General features: G+C 44.3%; 1 protein-coding gene across 1 annotated transcript in view; it reads right to left on the reverse strand.

Annotated features, from left to right (window-relative positions):
- Positions 1-20241, reverse strand: part of ABCC2 (ATP binding cassette subfamily C member 2) — a 467216-nt gene that overhangs the window by 167644 nt on the left and 279331 nt on the right. Inside the window, exon 17 of the mRNA XM_069611520.1 lies at positions 9494-9670. Coding sequence (XP_069467621.1) covers positions 9494-9670 — 177 coding nt within the window. The remainder of the gene's footprint in view (positions 1-9493; positions 9671-20241) is intronic.

Genomic DNA, 20241 nt, shown 5'->3' on the forward strand with positions numbered 1-20241 from the left:
TGTGGTTTAGGCTATGGATCTTGCCAGCTTGCGTTTAAGGTAATTTAAAATGTTTCTTAACTCTGTAGAGTTGGTTGGGCTGTACAATACATAGGAACATTTTGAGATGTGTCATACCTTGTTTTAAAAATATAATGAATGTAAAGATTACTTATAAACATCACAGTTATTCATTGTGTGACATACTTTGCAGTTAGTTCTCCTGGTAGTACTGAGCGTGCAGCAGAATATTGTCAAAGACGCGTAATAAACCCAACAGGGATGCCATGTGCCTGCTTAGCACTAAGCAGCTTCTCTAAAGATGGCCAAATGGATATTTTGATGGTACACCTTTGCAGCTGTGAAACAGTGTGTACCTTTGGCACACAGTTTGTGTTCTCACCTTTCCATGGCTTTGGGTATCCTTTCACAGGTTTATTGATTCACTTGCGCATTCAGATTTACTCTTTGCCATTTTAACTTCTTAATGATCTATTTCATGCTTGCCCCTTTTGGGCGGCCACAGAACTTTGAAATGGGGGGCTGTGTAGGGAAATTGGTGCTTGCTTCTGAACATCATTTTATTCCCACCTGTGGGAACTCTGTGCTTCACTTAAGCATAGGCATGTGTTTAATACTGTAAAATGACACACCATTTTTAACCTTTACTTTTCTGAAGGGGAAACCTTAATTTTTGCAACAGTTTAAAAAATGCAGGTCGTGTATTTTAATATAAAAGTGATTGCTTAACACAGTGCATGTGTGTATTGAGTAGAAAGAACTCCAAATATAATATGAAGTGGCACCAAAAGAACCAATGAGGTTTTGGCTGTTTTGCATATTGAAGAGCGTTTTGGGAAGATGAGAATGATCAAAGAGCTTTATATCTGTCATGTATGTCTATGTGAGTTGTATGACTGAATCATTCAATTCCTAAACCACGTTGGGCTTGGTACCTGTTTCCTTTTTTAATTTATTTTTATAAACAAACGTCACCCTAACAATAAAGCTTTTGTAAATATCATGCATATATACAAGCTTGGTCAACAAAGACTTTAGCTGTCAGAGTGCAATGACTGCTAACAACTCAAAATTACTCAGTTTTGTGGATCAGCCAAACTCGGAGAAACTAAATTGGCCGCATATTTAAGAAATCACAACTACAATACTATGTAGCTCTGCTGCCATAGGCCTGAGTCTAGTTGACCTTGTTGTATATGCGTCTGTAATTACATGCTCAATTTTGTTTTTTATCCCATGGGATTATGTGAGGAACCTGAGGGCATCCTCCCATCTACTCCCTTTGAGTCTCCCTCTCACGTGGCCAGGGAAGGGCCATCGCTTTTGGATGCCAACCCGAGGGATGGATATACAAGGGAGGGTTACCTGGGTGGAGGGACCTTGGGCAGTGGAGGAAAGTTACTTTAAATGAAGCATGGTATCCCTGTTTCCCTTATCAGAATACACCCTACCCTCCCTCTACCTTTGTAGGTTAGTATCAGTCTTCCCAAACTGCCCATTATGTATATCCCTTTAAGACTGGGATGACAAAGAGGCAACTAGGAGTAATGCACACTACCCTCTGTGCACACAACTGCAGTATTGGGATGAGGAAGAGGGCTGTAGAACACTGCTATGGTCAGGGGTGTCCCAGTGACAGAAATAATCATGGTCAGGCAAAGGACTAGCACCAGCAACCAATTATCGGTTCGCAAGTGCATATGAAGGGAGGCCGCAGAGAAATACAGAGAGATTCATCTGGGCAGGAGAGTGCAGCAATCATAGGTGGAGCAGGCAGACAATGGGCCGGTGAAAAGGGAGCTGGTTACTGTAGGGAAGTCAAAAAGACGCTGAGGCCAGAGTGGGGCGAGAGAGGGCCAAGAACTCTGCAGAGCCCTGTGCCGTGTGTTCCCCGTTGGGAGTGGGGAACACAGAAGTCTCCCATATGCCGGCGAAAGCTGCTGGGAAGTCTGGGGGAAGCGAGCTCCCAGAGAGAGTGAGAGGAGCGAGTGAGAACCAGAAGCACCCGGAGGAGTGGCCGCACACCGGTGAGTGGCCGCAAAGCGGTGACTGACAGGAGAAGGAACTCATGGTGGCAACAGTAAAGAGAGGCACAAGTGATCACAGTTCAAGGGCGTTTATTAATCTGTATGCAGGTTTGAAAAACCCCTAATCTAAACTTAAATCTAAGATGGGCGCAAGCGTCGACCATCAAATGAAAATAAGGCAGTCTTTGTGGCGTCCTGTCAAAATAAATGGCCTATACTAAAAAAAAAATATTGCCAAATCCTTACAACTAAATATAGAAAGAGTGTGGGATAGGTTTTTTAAAAGAAAGACGTGTTCACAAATATTACATCAGGATGTGTTTGCCAGGGGTCTCCCTTCCCCACGTTTTGAGCACGGGATAAGGTGGGTCTCCTGAGCGTAGCACACATTCAAGTCTTCCCAGAGTCAACAGTTCAGTTTCGGCTATCAGGTTCTTAAAGACCAAGGGGGTCATTACAATTACGGCGGTAAGGGGTTAACGGCGCCGGTAAGGATGCTGGTGCCGTTAACCCCTTACCGCCCATTATTAACGGGCCCGTTATTAGCTCCCTCCCCATTCCCATTGAGCCCTATGGGGGCTCGAATGGGAAAGGGGAAGGGTATTTTGAATGGGGATTTACCGGTTCCTCCAAGGTTGGAATGACCCGGTAAGTCCCCATTCAAAGAGCCCGGACCCAGACACGAGTTTGGAGGCAGCCATGGCGTATCTCTCGGGTGATGGGTTCACCACTGGGTCCCCATTTTCCAGGCGCAAAGCCCTCACAAAGTTCCTCTCTCTCGATGAACTTAGGATAATGGGTTCACCACTGGATCCCCTTCTTCCGGGCACAGATCCACCAAAAGTTTCTCGTGATCTCAGGACCTTCAGTGATTCAATCTCGTGCTTCCGAGGGCTTGATAGGTTTACAGAGGACAACAAAACATTCCTTTCGGATTACACTTGAGGTGATGATTCTTCACCTCTTCCGTGTGCAGACCCCTCTCGAATCTCACCCCTCCCCGCTGGGTTCACTATGGCTTTCAAACAAAAAGTTTTCTTTCACAAATTTTAATTTCTTTTTAAACAGTTCCTGTGGACATCCCTCTGCCGGGTTCGCCTTTGTCGACACACTGTTTCTTGGGACTTTAGACTTTGCCCCTCTTTATCGGCATCCCTCCTTCGGGTTTACTCTTGCCACTTCACATTTACATTTCACTTTAGTGGGATTCGCTCCCCTTTACATTTCAAAGGTTTTTCTCTTCTTGATGCAGGATTCACTTCCCTTGCTTTCTTAACAGTTTGTCTGTCAAATACTTTCGATTGTAATGGAATTTTGATAGACCTCCTTTATGACCACTATGGCCTGTCTTGGCGGCTTTCCTACGGCCTTCTGGTATCTATAGTTTCAATCAACACAGTATCAACCAGAGTTTCTCGAGTAAGCACCCTCTTGGTGCTGGTCCCCTCTGCAACTGGTTTTCCCTTAACAATTTTACAGTTCTTTGAACTTTCTTCAAATTGCCACTTCGTGACTTTCATTCAAAACAGTTTGGTTTCTTATCGGCTCCCCCCTCGACTCACTGGCTGTGATGAACCTCTTGGCTTTCCTTGTATCTGGAGTCAAGGCCAGTACCCCAGTAGAAGGAGTGACCCTCGCTCCAGCTTATCAGCATAGGCATGCTCCGTGTACTGTTGACATCTGCTGCAACACACATGGGCTATTGTTCGCAGTCTTATGTTTCCTCCTACGAAGTGTTCACGGGTCTGGGGTGGAAAGGGCAAGGTCGCTTCACTCCTTGTTGCCCTCTCGGTTTCAGTCCCCTTTTTTTCCTTCTCTTGAACTGCTGGGTCTGGATAGCTGTCTCGTCGTGTGGTCTGCCTTGCTCTTAGTGTGTTTTCATGCTCCATCATTTATCCCTGTGGGGAAGGGAAAGGGGCGTCAAGTGTGTGTGATTCTGGTCAATTGCCTGACTCTGCCTGACCCTTGGGTTGGGGCATGTCAGGTACACTGTTTTATTAGTCCATTGTCTGTGATGTGCAAAAGTGTTAGTGTCGGAAAAGGGGGTGGGGGGTTGGAGTGTCAGGGTATCCTACGGGGTAGTATGGGGAAGAGGTGCTACAGGGAATTACAACCCTCATATCAGGAGGGTTGATGACCTTAGAAGGGAGAGGTTGGTGGGGTTTGTGAAACAGATGGGAATGACCGGGACTATTATCGTGAGACGGACAGGGGGTTTTGTGGGAATGGTAGTGTCTGCTTAAGATCGACTGGGTGTTTCAAATAGAATTATCAGAGGGAAGTGGAGAAAATGATTGGGGTTTTTCGGGTAGGGAACAGAAAAACAGGGATTCTTAGAGTTGTGGTTGTGGACTGCAACAGGGTTTGGGCATCTCGGTTCTTCACCAGATATGAAGGGTTTTTCGAGTTTGGACAGGAGAGATCTAATGGGAAGAAGGGAGGCAGATGTAATACAGCATACGAAGGTTTCAGGAATCTCGCCCTCTTCTCCTTCTACTCCAGTATAATACTGAGTCTCCCTTGGGTTATTCCCCTGAGTACAACCCCAGGATCCCCCTTCCAGGTGAGCCCTTCTCGCTCTTTTGGCCCCAGAATTGGGATCGGAGCATGTTAGCCTTTCTTGGGCCACCTGAATAAGGGTTTCTCGAGGTTCGAGGGGAGAACACCCTCAGGTTTCTCACACAGGGAAAGATCACTCAGGTGGGAGCCCTGCAGGGGCATGGTGTGTTTAACGGCATATGCCGGTCAAGTAAAAGTATGCAACAAATGGGTCTGAAACCAAATGTGAAATATTGAAACACAAACAAACGGCAAAGTATTTAGCGAGCTATTGAATACTGAACTAATGAAAGAAACGTATATTGTATATGAAAAGCTGCATGAGTGAAGGGAAAGTAATGAAAAGCTCGGAATGCATTGAAACCAAGTAAAACGCATTCTTGGAATTGAGTGAAAGTGCATATCAACCCTAAGCAACTAATGAAAGCCTAGGAGGTGCATGAAAAGTATTTGAGATACACTATGGGATAGTGTGAAAGCAAGGTGGTGACAAGAAGAGATACCACAAAGTAAAGTGTATAAAAGTCACATGTTAACAGAGTTAAAAGGCTGGCAATGTAATACAAAAGTGTACAAGGACTAATGACACAGTTGCAGAAGGAAACTTGTGTTGACAAGGAAGTCCAAGGAAAGTCCTGAACATTACAAAGTGGTTATCAGTTGCATGACCTGTGATGGGTGGACCGTGTGGTCCGACAACTGCACCTAGAAAAGTCAAGAGGCTGCATTGGTTATGCCTAATAAATGTATAAGAGAATGAAAGGAAGGTGGATAAAGAAAGCTGATGAAAAAGCCTGAAAGGTTATAAAGTAGAATTGCTACAGATGTTGAACTGTGAACTGAAAGTCAAGAGAACCGTGTTGTCCTTGGGGAAGGGAACCCTGAGGATCTTTTGTGGAACTGTACTGAACTTGGGGAAGAGAACCCTGAGGACATTTTGTGGAATTTTGTTGAACTTGGGGAAGGAAATTGCAAGGTCTTTTGTCGAACTGTTTTGAACTTGAGAAAGGGAAAGCTGAAAACAAGGCAGGAGCTAGAAGAAGCTGAAAACAATATTTTAAACACTGTTTCATTGGTTGCTGACATCACTGCACATTGTAGACATTTAGTTGTGAGGGCATGTATAGGTGTTGGACAGGGACGGACTTATGAGTTGAACTTACTGACACAGACTATACTTGGATTCGTTAGGTAGGGAAATCGCACCTTAGCATAGGGCAAGTTAGGCCTTACGCCATCCTGACGTTTGAGAAATAAACCTTTGCTTTTAAGGAAAAGTGATTCTGTTGTCTGTGTCCTTCTTCATGAGGCCTTCACAATTACCAATACTTTTTATCCCCATTCCCTGAAGATTATTAACCTCACTTTATATCAGAGTGAGTCTGTTGGTCCAGAAACTTAAGACACAACCTTCCTTTTATATAGTCTTACGGTTACTGAGTCCCAGGCAGTAGGAAGGTTCTGCTACAGCCCCCAAAGTCTTGGGCACACTGTTTATATATTATTAACCCCACCACCATTTATTGATATTATGTCACCCTTATTGATCCGTTACCACCCGCCTTCGTTCCAAAAGCCTGCCACTGAGTTACATTCTGGAATAATGAATCTGAAATTTACATTTTTGCTCACCATTTTAACGTTCATAGAAGACTTTTGTTTTGTCATGGGCCAATGCAAACATTGTGTGAAATACCAATAAAGTTATTTGGTGCTTCCTTCTGCCTTTACTTTGAATTACTGAGCAAAATATCTGGGCATACCTATCCGGGCACACGTCCCTCTAAGAGTGACAAATGCAGCACTGAAGAGTGATGACTGAAAGAGTCGAAGTGAATCAAGAATCACTGGCATTTCATGGGAAACTCTGCAAACCATTGTTGTTCTGCCTGCCACGCCATTACAGAAAGGGAAAGATCATATGCAAATCAGGGTGGGTTGCAACTCACAGGGCCTCGCCTGACAGGACACATCTTTTCTGCACATTGTTCCTCATCAGGGAGGTCCAACCGGGGCCTCAAAGCATGCCCCCCTTGGGTCACCTATCCGGGCATACCCATTCCTCCCGGGGAGACAACACTGAAGAGTGAGGGCTGGAAAGCTCTGAATGAATCTAGGGCCACTGGTATTTCTTTGGGCAACCCTCCAGAACATTATTGTTTATCCTGACATGCCGTTACAGTCTGATATGCGTTCAGAAACACTTACAACAAACATGAGGTGTGAAATAAGTTGTACAGTCGGATTACAGTTGAAATACTCGGTTTTCAGATTTCTCTCCAAGCAACATGATTTTAATGCCATTTTATATAGCACAGAAATGTAGAGAATGGTGGACACACGTGTAGGACTATACTGAGCCATGGCATTTGCATTTAAAATTTAAAAAAATCTGTGCCTTACATGGGCTTTCTAAACTTGGGTCCCAGCATGCACGTTTCATAGAAGGACAACTCCCTTTACGAGTAACCTAAAATGTTCACTGTGTATGCACTATTTATTCACTGCATTCAGCACTGAACACAATCACACTAGATCTATGAACATGTTCCTTCTTTAGAATAAGCTATAGTAAACAAATACAGCACATACATGTAATATCACCTGCAACAGTGCCCACTCATATATAATATCACCTGCTACACCACCCATTCACATACATCATCTGCTACAGCATACACTCACATATAATATCAGCTGCTACACCACCCACTCGCATATTACACCCACCACCCACTGGCTAACGGGTTAGCACTTGAACCCCAAGTGAATACAATAATCAGGAAATGCTTCTTCCTCCTACAAACGATAAAAAAGATCCTACCATTCCTCTCCTTCACGCACAAAACACTGGCCACCATATGCCTCATTATGTCCAGGATTGATTATGCTAACAGCATATACTTTGGAATGCCAGAATACCTAATGAGGAAACTACAACAAATACAAAACGTGGCAGCCAGACTCCTCCTCAAACTCAGCAGAAGAGATCACATCGCACCAGCGCTCAGGATGCACATTGGCTCTCGGTCAAAAAGAAATCTTCAAAGCCCTGTGCATAACGCCCGGCCAGGCAGCAGACTTTATCCAAAAGAAATTCTCCATCTACAAACCAGCTAGAACCCAGAGATCCTTCAGCGACATCCACCTTGAACCCGAATGGTACCGTAAGAAAAAACTGGGCGGCTCAGCATTCTCCTGCTTAGCCGCAAATCTATGGACTTCCATTCCCAGGGAAATTTGTACCATGGAGGACCATACAAAATTCAGGAAACTGCTGAAAACATGGGTCTTCAACTCCAAACACAACGAAGCCGACTGAACAACGTCCGCACACCTCCCGTTCAACCAAGTACAGGAAAAAAGAGAAGTAACCAGGAAAAACAAGACTGAGGGATAGGACCGGAAAGAGAAGCACCCCGCTACCGCGCACCCACCTCCCTGGCCAACATGAAGCTCCTGGAAAAGAGAGTGGTATAAGCTAGAAACTCTAGGGACAGGGAAGTAGGCCAAGGAAATGCAGGGATGGAAATGGGAAAGGGAGGGTCACCTCCAGGCATGCCACGAGTAAAGTTTGAGATTTAGGAACGGACAACTTCCGTTCCTGAGTGTGCTCGCTCAAAAAACCCTTTCCGGGGTTTATGTGGTATTTCAGTCAATTTGTTTACTTTGTTCCAATATTTTTGTAGTTTAATCATGGATTCACAATTCTATATATGATTTTTCAAGTATTATTCTTTATTCCTGACTCCTCAGTGTCACATCATTATTCGCCAATGCATTCCGTCCATCGTCAGGGCTATCGAAACTGTCAATTATTTATCGTTACTGTTATACTTCAATCACCCAGAGAATTTCCGAACAAGCCCTCTTGAGCAGCTTACACATTCTCCAGTTCTCCGTACTGCGTGTCCGTGCTGGCTGCTCGAAAAAGCTTTTCGACAAAGTCCGATATGCATTAGCGAATAATGATGTGACACTGAGGAGTCAGGAATAAAGAATAATACTTGAAAAATCAAATATTGCTACAACCTTGTGCCTAGGTCATAGGGTGTGCTCCCATAATAAATTGTGAAAAGAATTGAAACGTTACAACCTTAAATATATTAGCAGTGCCCACCCTACCCCTTTGCTCATGCCACGAGTAAAGGCAACAAGAGGGAACTGGACCAGACACTAACTACGCCCCTACTAGAACTTAACCCCCAAGGGAATCCAGTTAAAGAACTCCCTGCCCCACTGACCACTCTCGAACAGGCATCTAATCAGAAATAGGGACTGCACTAAGAATTCGGCAACAGACAAAGTAGCAAAGTAGTGGAAGAACCCTTCACCCAGAGGCGACTTTACCGCTATAAGTAGAAAGGGAACACAGAAGAAGAGAAGATACAGCTAATAAACCGAAAAGCTGAAGATCAGCCACAGCTACCAACAACCTGAACTGTTACTAACAATATACCCTCTGCATACACCTCTCACATACTGCACTAAAACAACTAGAACTCCTCAGCACAGCAAACCGCACACACTTCACAACACTGCAACAACAGGACATAGCACACAAAACCTTGCACAACACCACATGATGTTCGGCTCCCAAATAGTTTACCCAAGCTCAGTGAACGTTACATTCAAAGTGAAGCTGCCAACAGCAAATCACAGCTCCCTTGCTCTTTCTCCTGCTCCGCCCACTAACCTACGCTCCCCTTCCTTTTTTTTTTACAGAACCGCCAAAGAGCCGAGAGACCACGCAAGTGGCACCCGTCCACGTTATAAAAAACTTTAACATTAACATAATATCATCTGCTACAGCACCCACTCACATATAATATCACCTGCTACACCACCCACTCACATATAATTTTACCTGCCACTCATATCTTGTTATGAGTACCCGCCTCACTTACCTTCTCTCCAATCTCAGTCTTATCCCCTCCGGGGAGCAGCTCCAGGTCTGGAAGGAGAGCGCAGGCCTCAAGCACCCTCTGGTAGCGGTCCTCTTCCAGTGGTGACCCAAATAGGATGTTATCCTGAAGAGTGGCGTTCTGGATCCAGGCTTGCTGGGGTACATATGCGATGGAACCCTGAGAGGGGAAGATCAGACAAACTGTACTCTCTTTAACAAGGACAAGTGAGCAATAGTAATTGTGGTGATTTAATTACTGGACCATTGCTTAAAGTGAATTCAATTAGACAAGAAGAAGCAACTATCACATCTCTTTGTTCCTGATGTCAAAAACAAGATGTCCTTCCACCCTAACAAAATGCAATCAGGTAAAGGCGTGAGGTTGCCTGCCAGATAATTCCAGAGATAGTGGTGGTGCAAAGGAGATCTTTGTATGGAAAAGAAGAAAGGGAAGACACTGCTTTAGGCAACCTCAGTCTATTTACACACAGTGTTACATTTCCTTAAAGATAGTGTACTGCAAATCTGGTGGGGCTGCCAATCAGGCCCAGGCAAAGGACTGAGGAAGGCCTTCATGTATACTGGACAATCGGAGTCAAAGGCCACTCTGTGGGTCCCAGACTCCCCATGCATGATGTTAGAGAAGCGTTAAGCCCCTCCATGCATCAGACATGAGTGGGAGTCAGACATCTGCAGTTCCATGTATGCATAATGCAACAGAATATTTCTACGACCACCGTATCAACTATGCATCTTGCGCTTTTGCATAACTCATGACATGGGTTTGAGGACGTTCACTGGAGATACCCCACCCTGGCAGTTACAAAATGCATGGTTGGAATTTCAAGATTCTTACTGGATATACACAGTCTCCATCTCATGCAAGTTCGGCATTCAAGGGCCCCCTGTTAGGGACCCAGCAGAGAAAACAGACTCAGAGAGACTCACCAAACACCCAGGGGCTCTTACCACAATCAGGAAATAACTCCACAGGCATGGGGACCCTGCACTCGCATACAGAGTCCCACAACAAATCACGTACATAAACACACATAGGACCGTTTTATTCAATAAACAGGGACCACCTTCAAAGTTACCTCAAGTACATATGCAGGGAACCCTCAAACAGGCAGGGGACTTGCACTGACACGAAGGAATCCCCACTCAATCCTGGTCTCTCAACACACACAGAACCACTGCACAAAGTTGCCCCTGACGCCCCAAACACACACAGACACTTTCTCCACAGACAAGGAATGTACAGAGATCCCATCCCCATACATAACGCAAATACCCACCAAGAAATACAGGACACATGGATGCCCCCAACACAGCCCCCCACAACACACACATAGAGACCCCCAACAAACACATTGGCTGCCTGCACACAAAAAGGACCTGTAATGCAAAAGTAAATTCTGTCTGTAGTACTGTCACTGAAGGAGCTGTTGTTCAAAGACCTCGGTGCGCAGCCCATAGAGGGGCCCCCTCACAGGGGTTTCCTGGGCATCCAGAGAGACCGTCGACCACCTATCTAATCATTTGGACACCAGTAGACTCCCTGGCGGAGCAGAAAATTAATTGGGGCAGTCACACTCTCCAGTAGATTAACAGATTATCTGCGAAAGCCAGGGACAATACTGCAACATTTTCCAACTGCGGTACATATTTTAATTATTGTTTATTTTGATTTTTGTTGTGAAAAAGCGAAATTGAACAATGTACAATGACTGGGTAAATTAACGGCTTAGCATCTGTTTTTTTCAGAGGAAGCATCCTCCAAACATGGTCCTGACTGCTTGCACAGCAGTGCAGTTTGGTTGCTACGTCCTGCAAACATGGGCCATGTACCTAAAATCATTTTTATTCTCATGCATGCTCAGAATATAAACCCACAAAACCAATGATATTCATTGAAAACCAATTTGTGCGAGAGACATTAAAGTTAGCCGCCCAGGAGACATTTTTGGAAATAATGTTACAGAAACATAATAAATACCATTGGAATGCTTCAGTTTAAGGAATTTCAGGCAAACACTCAAACGATTCAAAATGGCCCAGCTAAGGTTACTATGGACCCACATCTCCCCAAATGCACTGCTCATACATTACCTCACTGATGACGCCACACAGAACGTCACCAATATCTTCATGAGTTCTATCAATGTTGACATCCCATCACACTATTGGAGCATAGATTTACATAAGTTTGTAAAAATTGTCAGCCAGGTCTCCAAAATTGAATACCAGTTTCCCTAAATTCGGATTGCAGCAGCTCTAGAAATATATACTAAAACAAATCAAGGCACATCTGCACAAACTCGAATCCAAGACCGAGGAGACAAAAAAGCAAGCCACCACAATCCTACAACCACAGCGAGGCACATGCAACTGTGGGTTACAGCATATCGACCATGATCCTATTTGCCAAAATTCCAAACCCCACGAGGCCCACAAACATAAAACTCCCTGCTACAATCAAAAGAAACTGGACTAGTCTTGACCTGGAAATAGCTATTGGAATCAACCAAACCAAACACCTCCCAGCTAAATAGAATGACTCTGGACTAAGCAGAAGAGAAACCTGACACCTGGATCACTGACGCCCTAGACCAATTAGCACCTGCAAAACTCTTCAAACCCACCCCAAAGGAAATTGCAGCAAGGTGGTTCACAGAAGAACGGAGGGAACTCAAAAAACAAACTCCAAGCTGGTAAAAGAATGGAGAAATCACTATAAGCAATCAGGCAAAACCAAATACCATTGACAAATCCGAATGTACAAATCATCAGGCCTGAAATCAAAAAAACATATTACACTACAAGAATACAATCGGCTACAAACCGACAAAAATAATTTTTCAAGCTCATCAAGGAGATTAAAAACCCAACCTTGTGCAACAAATGCATCGTACCACCACAATCCCTATGTGACATCACAACCCATGTAAGAACAAAAATAGAAGCAATACACCAGACTATCGATGCAAGCCACCACTCCCCCAGAACCACCGGAAACCAGCGTTCCACCAACCACCACAACATTGAATCGTTTCGGACCTATACACGAAGAAACTTTCATCAGACTAATAGGACACCAACCTCACCGGATCCCCCAGTGGCCTATGTCCACCGGGAATCTTCAAAAAACTCCTCAACCACAGAACGCCAGCCTCATACTTCCGACTAATTATAAACAGATCCCTAAACACGGGAATAGTACCTAAAACGTTCAAATCAGCATACATCAAGCCCCTCCTAAAAAATGAAACAGGAAATGCAAAAGAACTGACCAGTTACAGAGCTATATCAAATCTACCTTACCCAGCGAAAATCCCTGAGATCCACATCTACAAAGTACTACTCAAGCATGTAGAAAGCAGCATAATGTTTGACCACTCCCAAGTTGGCTTCAGACCCATTAGAGGAATTGATTCAGCAATTCTCTCAATATAGAAAGACCTAAAAATAATTGTAGACAACACCACCCAATCGGCCCTCATACTAGTAGACATATCAGCTGCCTTCGACACAGTCAGACACACAACACGAATACAGAGACTGGAGGAACGCGGCATAGAAATCTGCACTACAATGATTGAAATCCTTCCTCACCAAACAAACAGAAAGAACACACTTACTGGCCTTTAGATCTAACACTGAAAACATCACCTGCGGCATACCACAAGGATCAAGCATCTCCCGGCTCCTCTTCAATATCTACATGTCCACTCTAATGATACTCATTCAAACCCATGGACTGACCGCCTACAACTACACAGACGATACCCAACTCATCTCCAAGAGAACCTCTGCTCAAGACCCAAATAACACCCACAACAAATGCTTCACAGACGCACACACCTGGATGACAAACAACAATCTCAAGCTAATTCTCACCAAAACAGAAATAATGATCTCCTCTCAAAAAGACAATGCAACACCAACATACCCGAGATGGCCACTGTGCATGGGAGCCGAACCTGAGACATTGTCAGTGATAAAAAACCTGGGAATCGTCATGGACAACGGACTCTCTCAAGAACCACAAGTGAACGTAATAGCAAACATACTGCTTCTACATCCTACGACAAATAAGAGGGTTACTCCCCTACCTCAACTTCCCACACAGTACCCTCACAATCATCTCATTGGTACTATCAAGACTACATTGTGCAAACAGCCTCTTCCTATGAATGCCAGAATGCCTCTCAAAAACACAACGCATCGAAAATACTGCAGCAATACTACTCCTGAGACGAAATAAGAGACCACATCACACCAGCCCTGAGAAGTCTACACTGGAGGGCAGTAAAAAAATGCATTAACTTTGAAGCGCTCTGCATCACACACAAATCACTACACGGACAAGGAGCCCAATTTCTCCAAGCTAAAATCAACCGCTACCAACCAGAAAAAAACCTAAAATCGAGCAAAAACCTCCAAATAGATACGAAACACTATAAGAAAAGGAAATTCGGAGGAACTGCATTCTCCCATTTGATAGCCCAACTGTGAAACTCATTACCAAAGTAAATAAAAATGATGCAAGACCACCAAACTTTCCAAAAATGACTGAAGACCTGGCTATTCAACTCACCGAGACAAGCATAAAAATGTGCACCCCCACAAACCATATTCAGGGACCAAAGCAAACATGGGACAATACGGATCAAAGAATCATCAATAAAACAACCACACACACAGAGCCAAACAGAAACCAACTAACCACCACCTCCTCTTTTCCACACCTGCATACCTATCATGTAGTACACATGCCCAAAAGGGCCAGCAAAACTACACACAAAAAACACACAAAACCAGACAACCCCCGCTAACCACACCACAAGACCAAACAGTTGCAAACTAACAACAACCCAGACACTGGACGCTACTCCTCTTGATACAACAAGCCCAGTGCACACAACAAAGCACGCCCAGAAAGCTGACACACAGATGCCTGTTTCTCCTGGTTCTGCAAGTATCAACAGAAGAGGACAACTTCTATCGTATACCTCTTTCCTCACTAACCAACCTCACCCACTTTTCTCACAGATCCACGTGAGCGCCTGGAGACCATGAACCTGGCAGCGGTCCATGGTATAAATCATCATAACATAACATACCATCTCCACTTTTCATGTTTTCCGAATGGAATACCATCACTATGTCCCAATCTATCCCGCTCTTCCTGCTGCACTTGCTACCCTTGCTATAAGGAGCTGGAGATGTGAAGTGCCAGGTCGGATGGGTAAGTGCCAATCAAGGGCAAAGGGGGGAATATGAGCAGAGGAAAGTGATCTGAGTTCAGCACTTTGGAGAACGGCCGATTACATAAGCAGTTTTGGCCAGTGCAAAATATTTGGTTCACAATAATTTGCTGCGTGCAGCCTTGTTTAGCAGCTCTTATTTTTTCCTGGTTAAGTATTAGAAATGTATCTTTTCTGGAACTTGAACAAAATGTGCATAATGCAGCATGAGCAAATTAAGAGTATGATATGATATGGCATTTATAACACGCCTATACACAAGTGTTTCAAGGCGCGACGCAGCAAGGGAGGGGGAACAGAGGGAAGACAGAGACAGAAATCCTACTAGGCCAAGTGTCATTCAGATTGTGCAAGTGCAGGGGAAGGGGGAAGAGGAAAAGTGCGGAGTGGGGTGGGGACAGTGCCGTACATGGGGAGTAGAATAAATAAAACAATAGGAGAAGTAGGGCCAGCTGGTGGCAAGTGCAAGGGTAAGTGCAGACATCATGTGTCAAGTGCTGGTGGGGGACTGTAGGCATACAGAAAACAGTCCCCAAGTGTGGGTGTTGCCAGGGAGGCAGTGCAGGTGTGTAACTGGCAAGGGAGGGGACCTGGGCCCGAGATCAGATGGTAGCCAGGTAACCAGTACAGTTTCAGCCAGGAATTCAGCAGGGGAGAGGAGGAGAGAAAGCAGAAGCAAAGAGGAAGGTTTTCGAGGTGCTTCAGGAACCGGAGATGGTTCTACTCAAGTTTCAGGGAGGCATGGAGGCTGTTCCAAAGGGAGGCCCCAGCTGAAGAAAGAGATCTACCACCAACTTGTTGCTTGGAGAAGCGACTGACCCTGAAGGAGTTGGAGGCAGATGAGCGAAGAGCTCGAGAAGGAAGATATTTAGGAAGAGAGAGTTGAAGGTATTGAGGCTCCAGGCCCCAGAAGGCCTTGTGGACAATGCAGAGGGTTTTGAACGTAATCCACGTAGTCACTGGGAGCAAGTGCAGAGATTTCAGTCATGGAGAGATACGATCCCTGGGCTTGAGGCCAAGGACAAGTCTTGCAGTCCTGTTCTGGATGAGTTGCAGAGGGCAGAGAGTAGAAGCAGGCAGATTTAGAAATAGGCTGTTGCTATAGTCCAGCCTAGAGAGAACCAGAGCTCTGGAGACAGCAAGCTTCTGGGGGAAGCAGAGGAAAGGAAGAAAACCTCTAAGGAGGTGCAGCTGGTAGTGTGACTTCTTAGAGACATCAGAGATGTGAGGAGAGAAGGAAAGTGTGGAGTCGAAGATGACTCCGAGGTTTTTAGCCTCGCAGGTGGGAGCATGAAGAGGGCCAAGAGAGGCCAGCCAGAGAGTGACAGGAAAGGAGAGAGCGGGTGTGCCGATGAGGAGAATCTCAGTCTTACTGGCATTAAGGCAGAGATAATTGGTGGCACACCACTCCTGGATAGCAGACAGGTAGTCAGAGATGAGAGACGGAGAAGAGGTGGCCGAAGGTAGCCTGAAAATGAGTTGAGTGTCATCCGCATAGCACTGAAAGTTGGGGCAGAGAGCAGCAATGCGGTGGGCAAGAAGTGCCAGGTATTGGTTGAACAGCCAGGGAGAGAGGTTAGACCCCCTGGGGACACCGCAGGTAGAGATACAGATAGAGGAGAGGAAGGACGCAAGTTGGACCTGGGAGCATCGATCAGAGAGGAAAGAAGTCAGCCAAGCCAGGGCCTGACTGGTGATACCCAGGTTATCACAGAGACGATTGAGTAGGATGGCATGGTTGACCGTGTCAAAGGCAGAAGAGAGATCGAGTAAGATGAGGACTCAGTGGGTGTTGGAATCAAGGTTGGAGAGCAGGTCTTCACGGATGTTCAGGAGACCAGTTTCCGTGCTTCTGGCCAGACTGATTGCAGACAACCAACAGATTCAGTGTGAAGATTAAGCTGGGAGATGGCCAGCTTTTCCAGGAGTTTGCCCAGGAAGGGAGTGATGGAGATTGGGCGATAGTTAGCCAGGCAGGACGGGTTGGCAGAGGGTTTCTTAGGAAGAGGGTGCACAAGGGAGTGCTTCAGGGGGGATGGGAAGACTCCAGTGGCGAAGGAGTGGTTGCAGAAGTCGGCCAGAGCAGGAGCCAGGGAGTCAATGTGGTCCTTGATGGTTTGGGAGGAACAGGGATGAACCTGTTTTGATGAGACTTTCATAGATCGGACTTGTCTAGAAACCTCATCTGCGGAGAACAGGGAAAAGGCAGAGAAGGAGGGAGGAGAGGTGGCCGAAGAAGGGCCAGAGAAGTAGCCAAAGATAGTTGTACAGCACACAAGTCTAGAAAAAAGAACACCTGTGTGAGACACGTGTTTTATGTGACTCTGACCAGCCATTTATCATCATCATTCTCACTTAGTCACATTCCATTCAAAAATGTTCTACCTGCATAAACATTACTGTGCTCATTGATTTAATGTAGAAAAATCAATGTTGTTATTGTATAAAAAATAATAAAAAAGCTCAAAAGCACCCACAAAATTGTTTCAAGTCCACTCTGGTGGGCTATTTTTCACCGAATTGGGTGATGGGGTTAGTAATAATGACTCCGAAAAAAAGTTTAAAGCAGATATATTCCACTTAACCGTAAATTCAATTTTCTTATTACACAAACACTGGTCTGGACTTGTCGCCTCAATACCTTTCCTCAGGCCATTTATAATATTCACACCCTACTACAACATTTTATTCTGAACAAATGACAGCAGCAGGCACATGAGAATCTAAACTGACTTTCAAAGGTCATGTGTTCCGTCTCAGACCTCCATATCTTTTCTTTAATGCACTTCTTTCTTTAATGCACTTCTTTTACGCAAACAAAACAGTGTTGACAGACGTGTGTTTCGGCCTCTATGTGGGGGAGGTTTTATCTGCACCGTCCCTCAATTTGACTAGGCCTTCATCAGGAGGGACATCAATTGATTCCCATGATGAAATTGAAAGGTATATATGGCACGAGTGTACCCTTTTCTACCCTTGGCACTTAGTAGCTTTCTCAATCCCATGTAACAAATGTTGTTTTATCTGTTTTTTCAGGGCACACAGATTCCCTTATCAATGGGTGTATCTTATCAAAAAATGAAGACTTTCCGGTCACAAACACAGATCTCGGGCTTTTTCGTGAAGCAACATTTCACACATCCGCTAACTTGTTCAAGCTGTTTCTGGTTTGCAGTCCATTGAAATGTATTCTTTTTTTCAAGTTTTGTTCTTTTCAGGCGAACAAAGCCACATCTATTTTAAAGACTTGCGTAGAGACTCTTATTGAATTTCCAATTCCCCATCGCTGCTTCCCTCACATGGGCTCCAGTGGCGCCTGCTAATGCGCTCAGTCCGACCCCCACCTATTCTGTGGTTGACCAGCACAAATGTTTAGAGGACAATACAATATCCATTACATTTGCACAATCTGTCCCCAGCATACCATACGCTGATCGAGCTCTCTGTCTCTGTCTCTCTCTATCTCTGTCTCTCCTTCTCTTTCCCTCTCTCCCTCACTCTCACTCTCTCACGCTCTCTCTCTTACTCTCTGCCTCTCACTCTCTCAATGTCTCTGTATGTGTGGGAGAGAGGCACGTAGACAGTTTCATGCTTGCTATAGCCAAACCAGAGGTTGCTCACAGCTGGGTGACCAGAAAAAGAAAATTGATATCTTGGGGAGGTGGGTTGTGTTTCTTCGCAAAAGCAGCTATCAGAAAAAAGGAAATGATCTAATTGTACTTACATTGCAAACTGGGTCGTTGCAAAATGCTGCAATTTTTAATGTTCACTTTCAATATGTATTGCAGTTATAATAATAATGTTATCCTTGTCTTACTAAGCAAAGTCTATTATCAAAACCTGGAATAACCATATAAATAATTTACTGTTAAAAAGTTAATAATCGAAGATGAACAGTCTGGTAGAAACCGGTGTCCAGTCATAATTTCGAAAACATAATTTCGAAAGTCAAAAAAGTCGAATCAAAAATGTCGAAAAAAAAAATGTCGAATTGTTTTTTTTTTCGATATTTTTTTTTGGGCTCTAGTTTCTGTGAAAAAAATAGGTAAAAATAAAAAAAAGGGGGGTTGGGGGGGAACCCCCCCATTTCGAAAAAAAAACGTCATTAAAAAAAAATTCGACATTTTTTTTTTCGACGTTTTTTTTTCGACTTTTTGACTTTCGAATATTTTGTATTCGAAATTATGTCTATGAACCGTAGAAACCTATTGTACTCTTTTGAATTAGACCTATGAAAAAGGGAACGGGACAAATAGCACCAGTGAGGGTTCCAACCGGCTTTTCATAACATGTAAGAGCAAAATGGGAACATAAGATCGACCACATATCTTTATATTTGACAAGCATGTCTGTGATTAAAAAAAAAGGGTTCTATGTTTTAAGCACCAAGTACACAATGCACATTGGGCGTGGGGCTCATTTCATTCTTCATAATACTCTCCCTAACATTAAAATGTTTCTAACACTGAAGCATATATACTGATTCCGAGAATCTCATGCTTTGGCTGTGAAGGGAAAAATAGATGCGAAATCAGCCGCATATCTTCTCTAACAGAATTTTAGTTGGGTTTCAGGGTAATGATGGCTGTGCACATGCTCCATTTCCAATGCGCAGACACCCTAAGAGAACTGTATATAGATACATGATTTGCCTACTCATTCATGTGGGTTATACAAGCGTTTGCAGAAGACACGCAAGTAGGAAAATGGTAGAGTGAATATAAGTATTAGGAGGAGCCTGAATACCAAGAGTGGGCATGGAGTATACATATGCCTATGATGACATAGGGCATATACATCTGAGAAGTTTGCGTAGGGTTAAATATGGTTGGCATATGGGTTCAGTGTGGTATATGTACTTTACATTACTGTATCCAGTGCCACATAAACAGATTGCATGATACGTGTCTATAGGTCTAAATGCAGACGAGATAGATTAACTTCAAGAAGGACACTAGACTTCGAAATGCTCTCCCTCAGAAAGCTGCAGTATATCCCATCTGCTGACTTTCAGATGAGCCCCACAAGGATGCTATTCTCTTAATTGGCCATTCCTAGTTTGACTCTGTGCTCATCGTCGGAAGCCCCTAGTAGAAATTCAGTTAGCAGAGCGAGCTCTAAAATTCCCCTTTAAATCAAATCAAATGAATCTCAAATTTGTTCCCGGAACTCAAGAGAACCAATAGCGAGTCTATTGATGTTCAGTGCAGAGTTCTGACACTTACCATGCCCGCCATCATGCAGATAATAGACAACAGACAACTTGTCCAGGCGAAGATCCAGCCTGAAGTTGATTTGGAGGAGCATGTTACCGACATGTGTTATGAGATGTTAGAGGGTCCATTTATTAGGGATAACCTCCAAAAAATTCAATTCACTTGTGTACTAGATTTGTTATAAAAACGAATGCTTCAGGCTATGACGTGTTTATGTCTTGTCCATCAACTTCTCCGGTTCTTCCCATCCCATCTCCATATCC

This window comes from Ambystoma mexicanum, chromosome 8 (genome assembly GCF_040938575.1).
Source record: "Ambystoma mexicanum isolate Mex_15411 chromosome 8, UKY_AmexF1_1, whole genome shotgun sequence".
In the NCBI taxonomy this organism is placed as follows: domain Eukaryota; kingdom Metazoa; phylum Chordata; class Amphibia; order Caudata; family Ambystomatidae; genus Ambystoma; species Ambystoma mexicanum.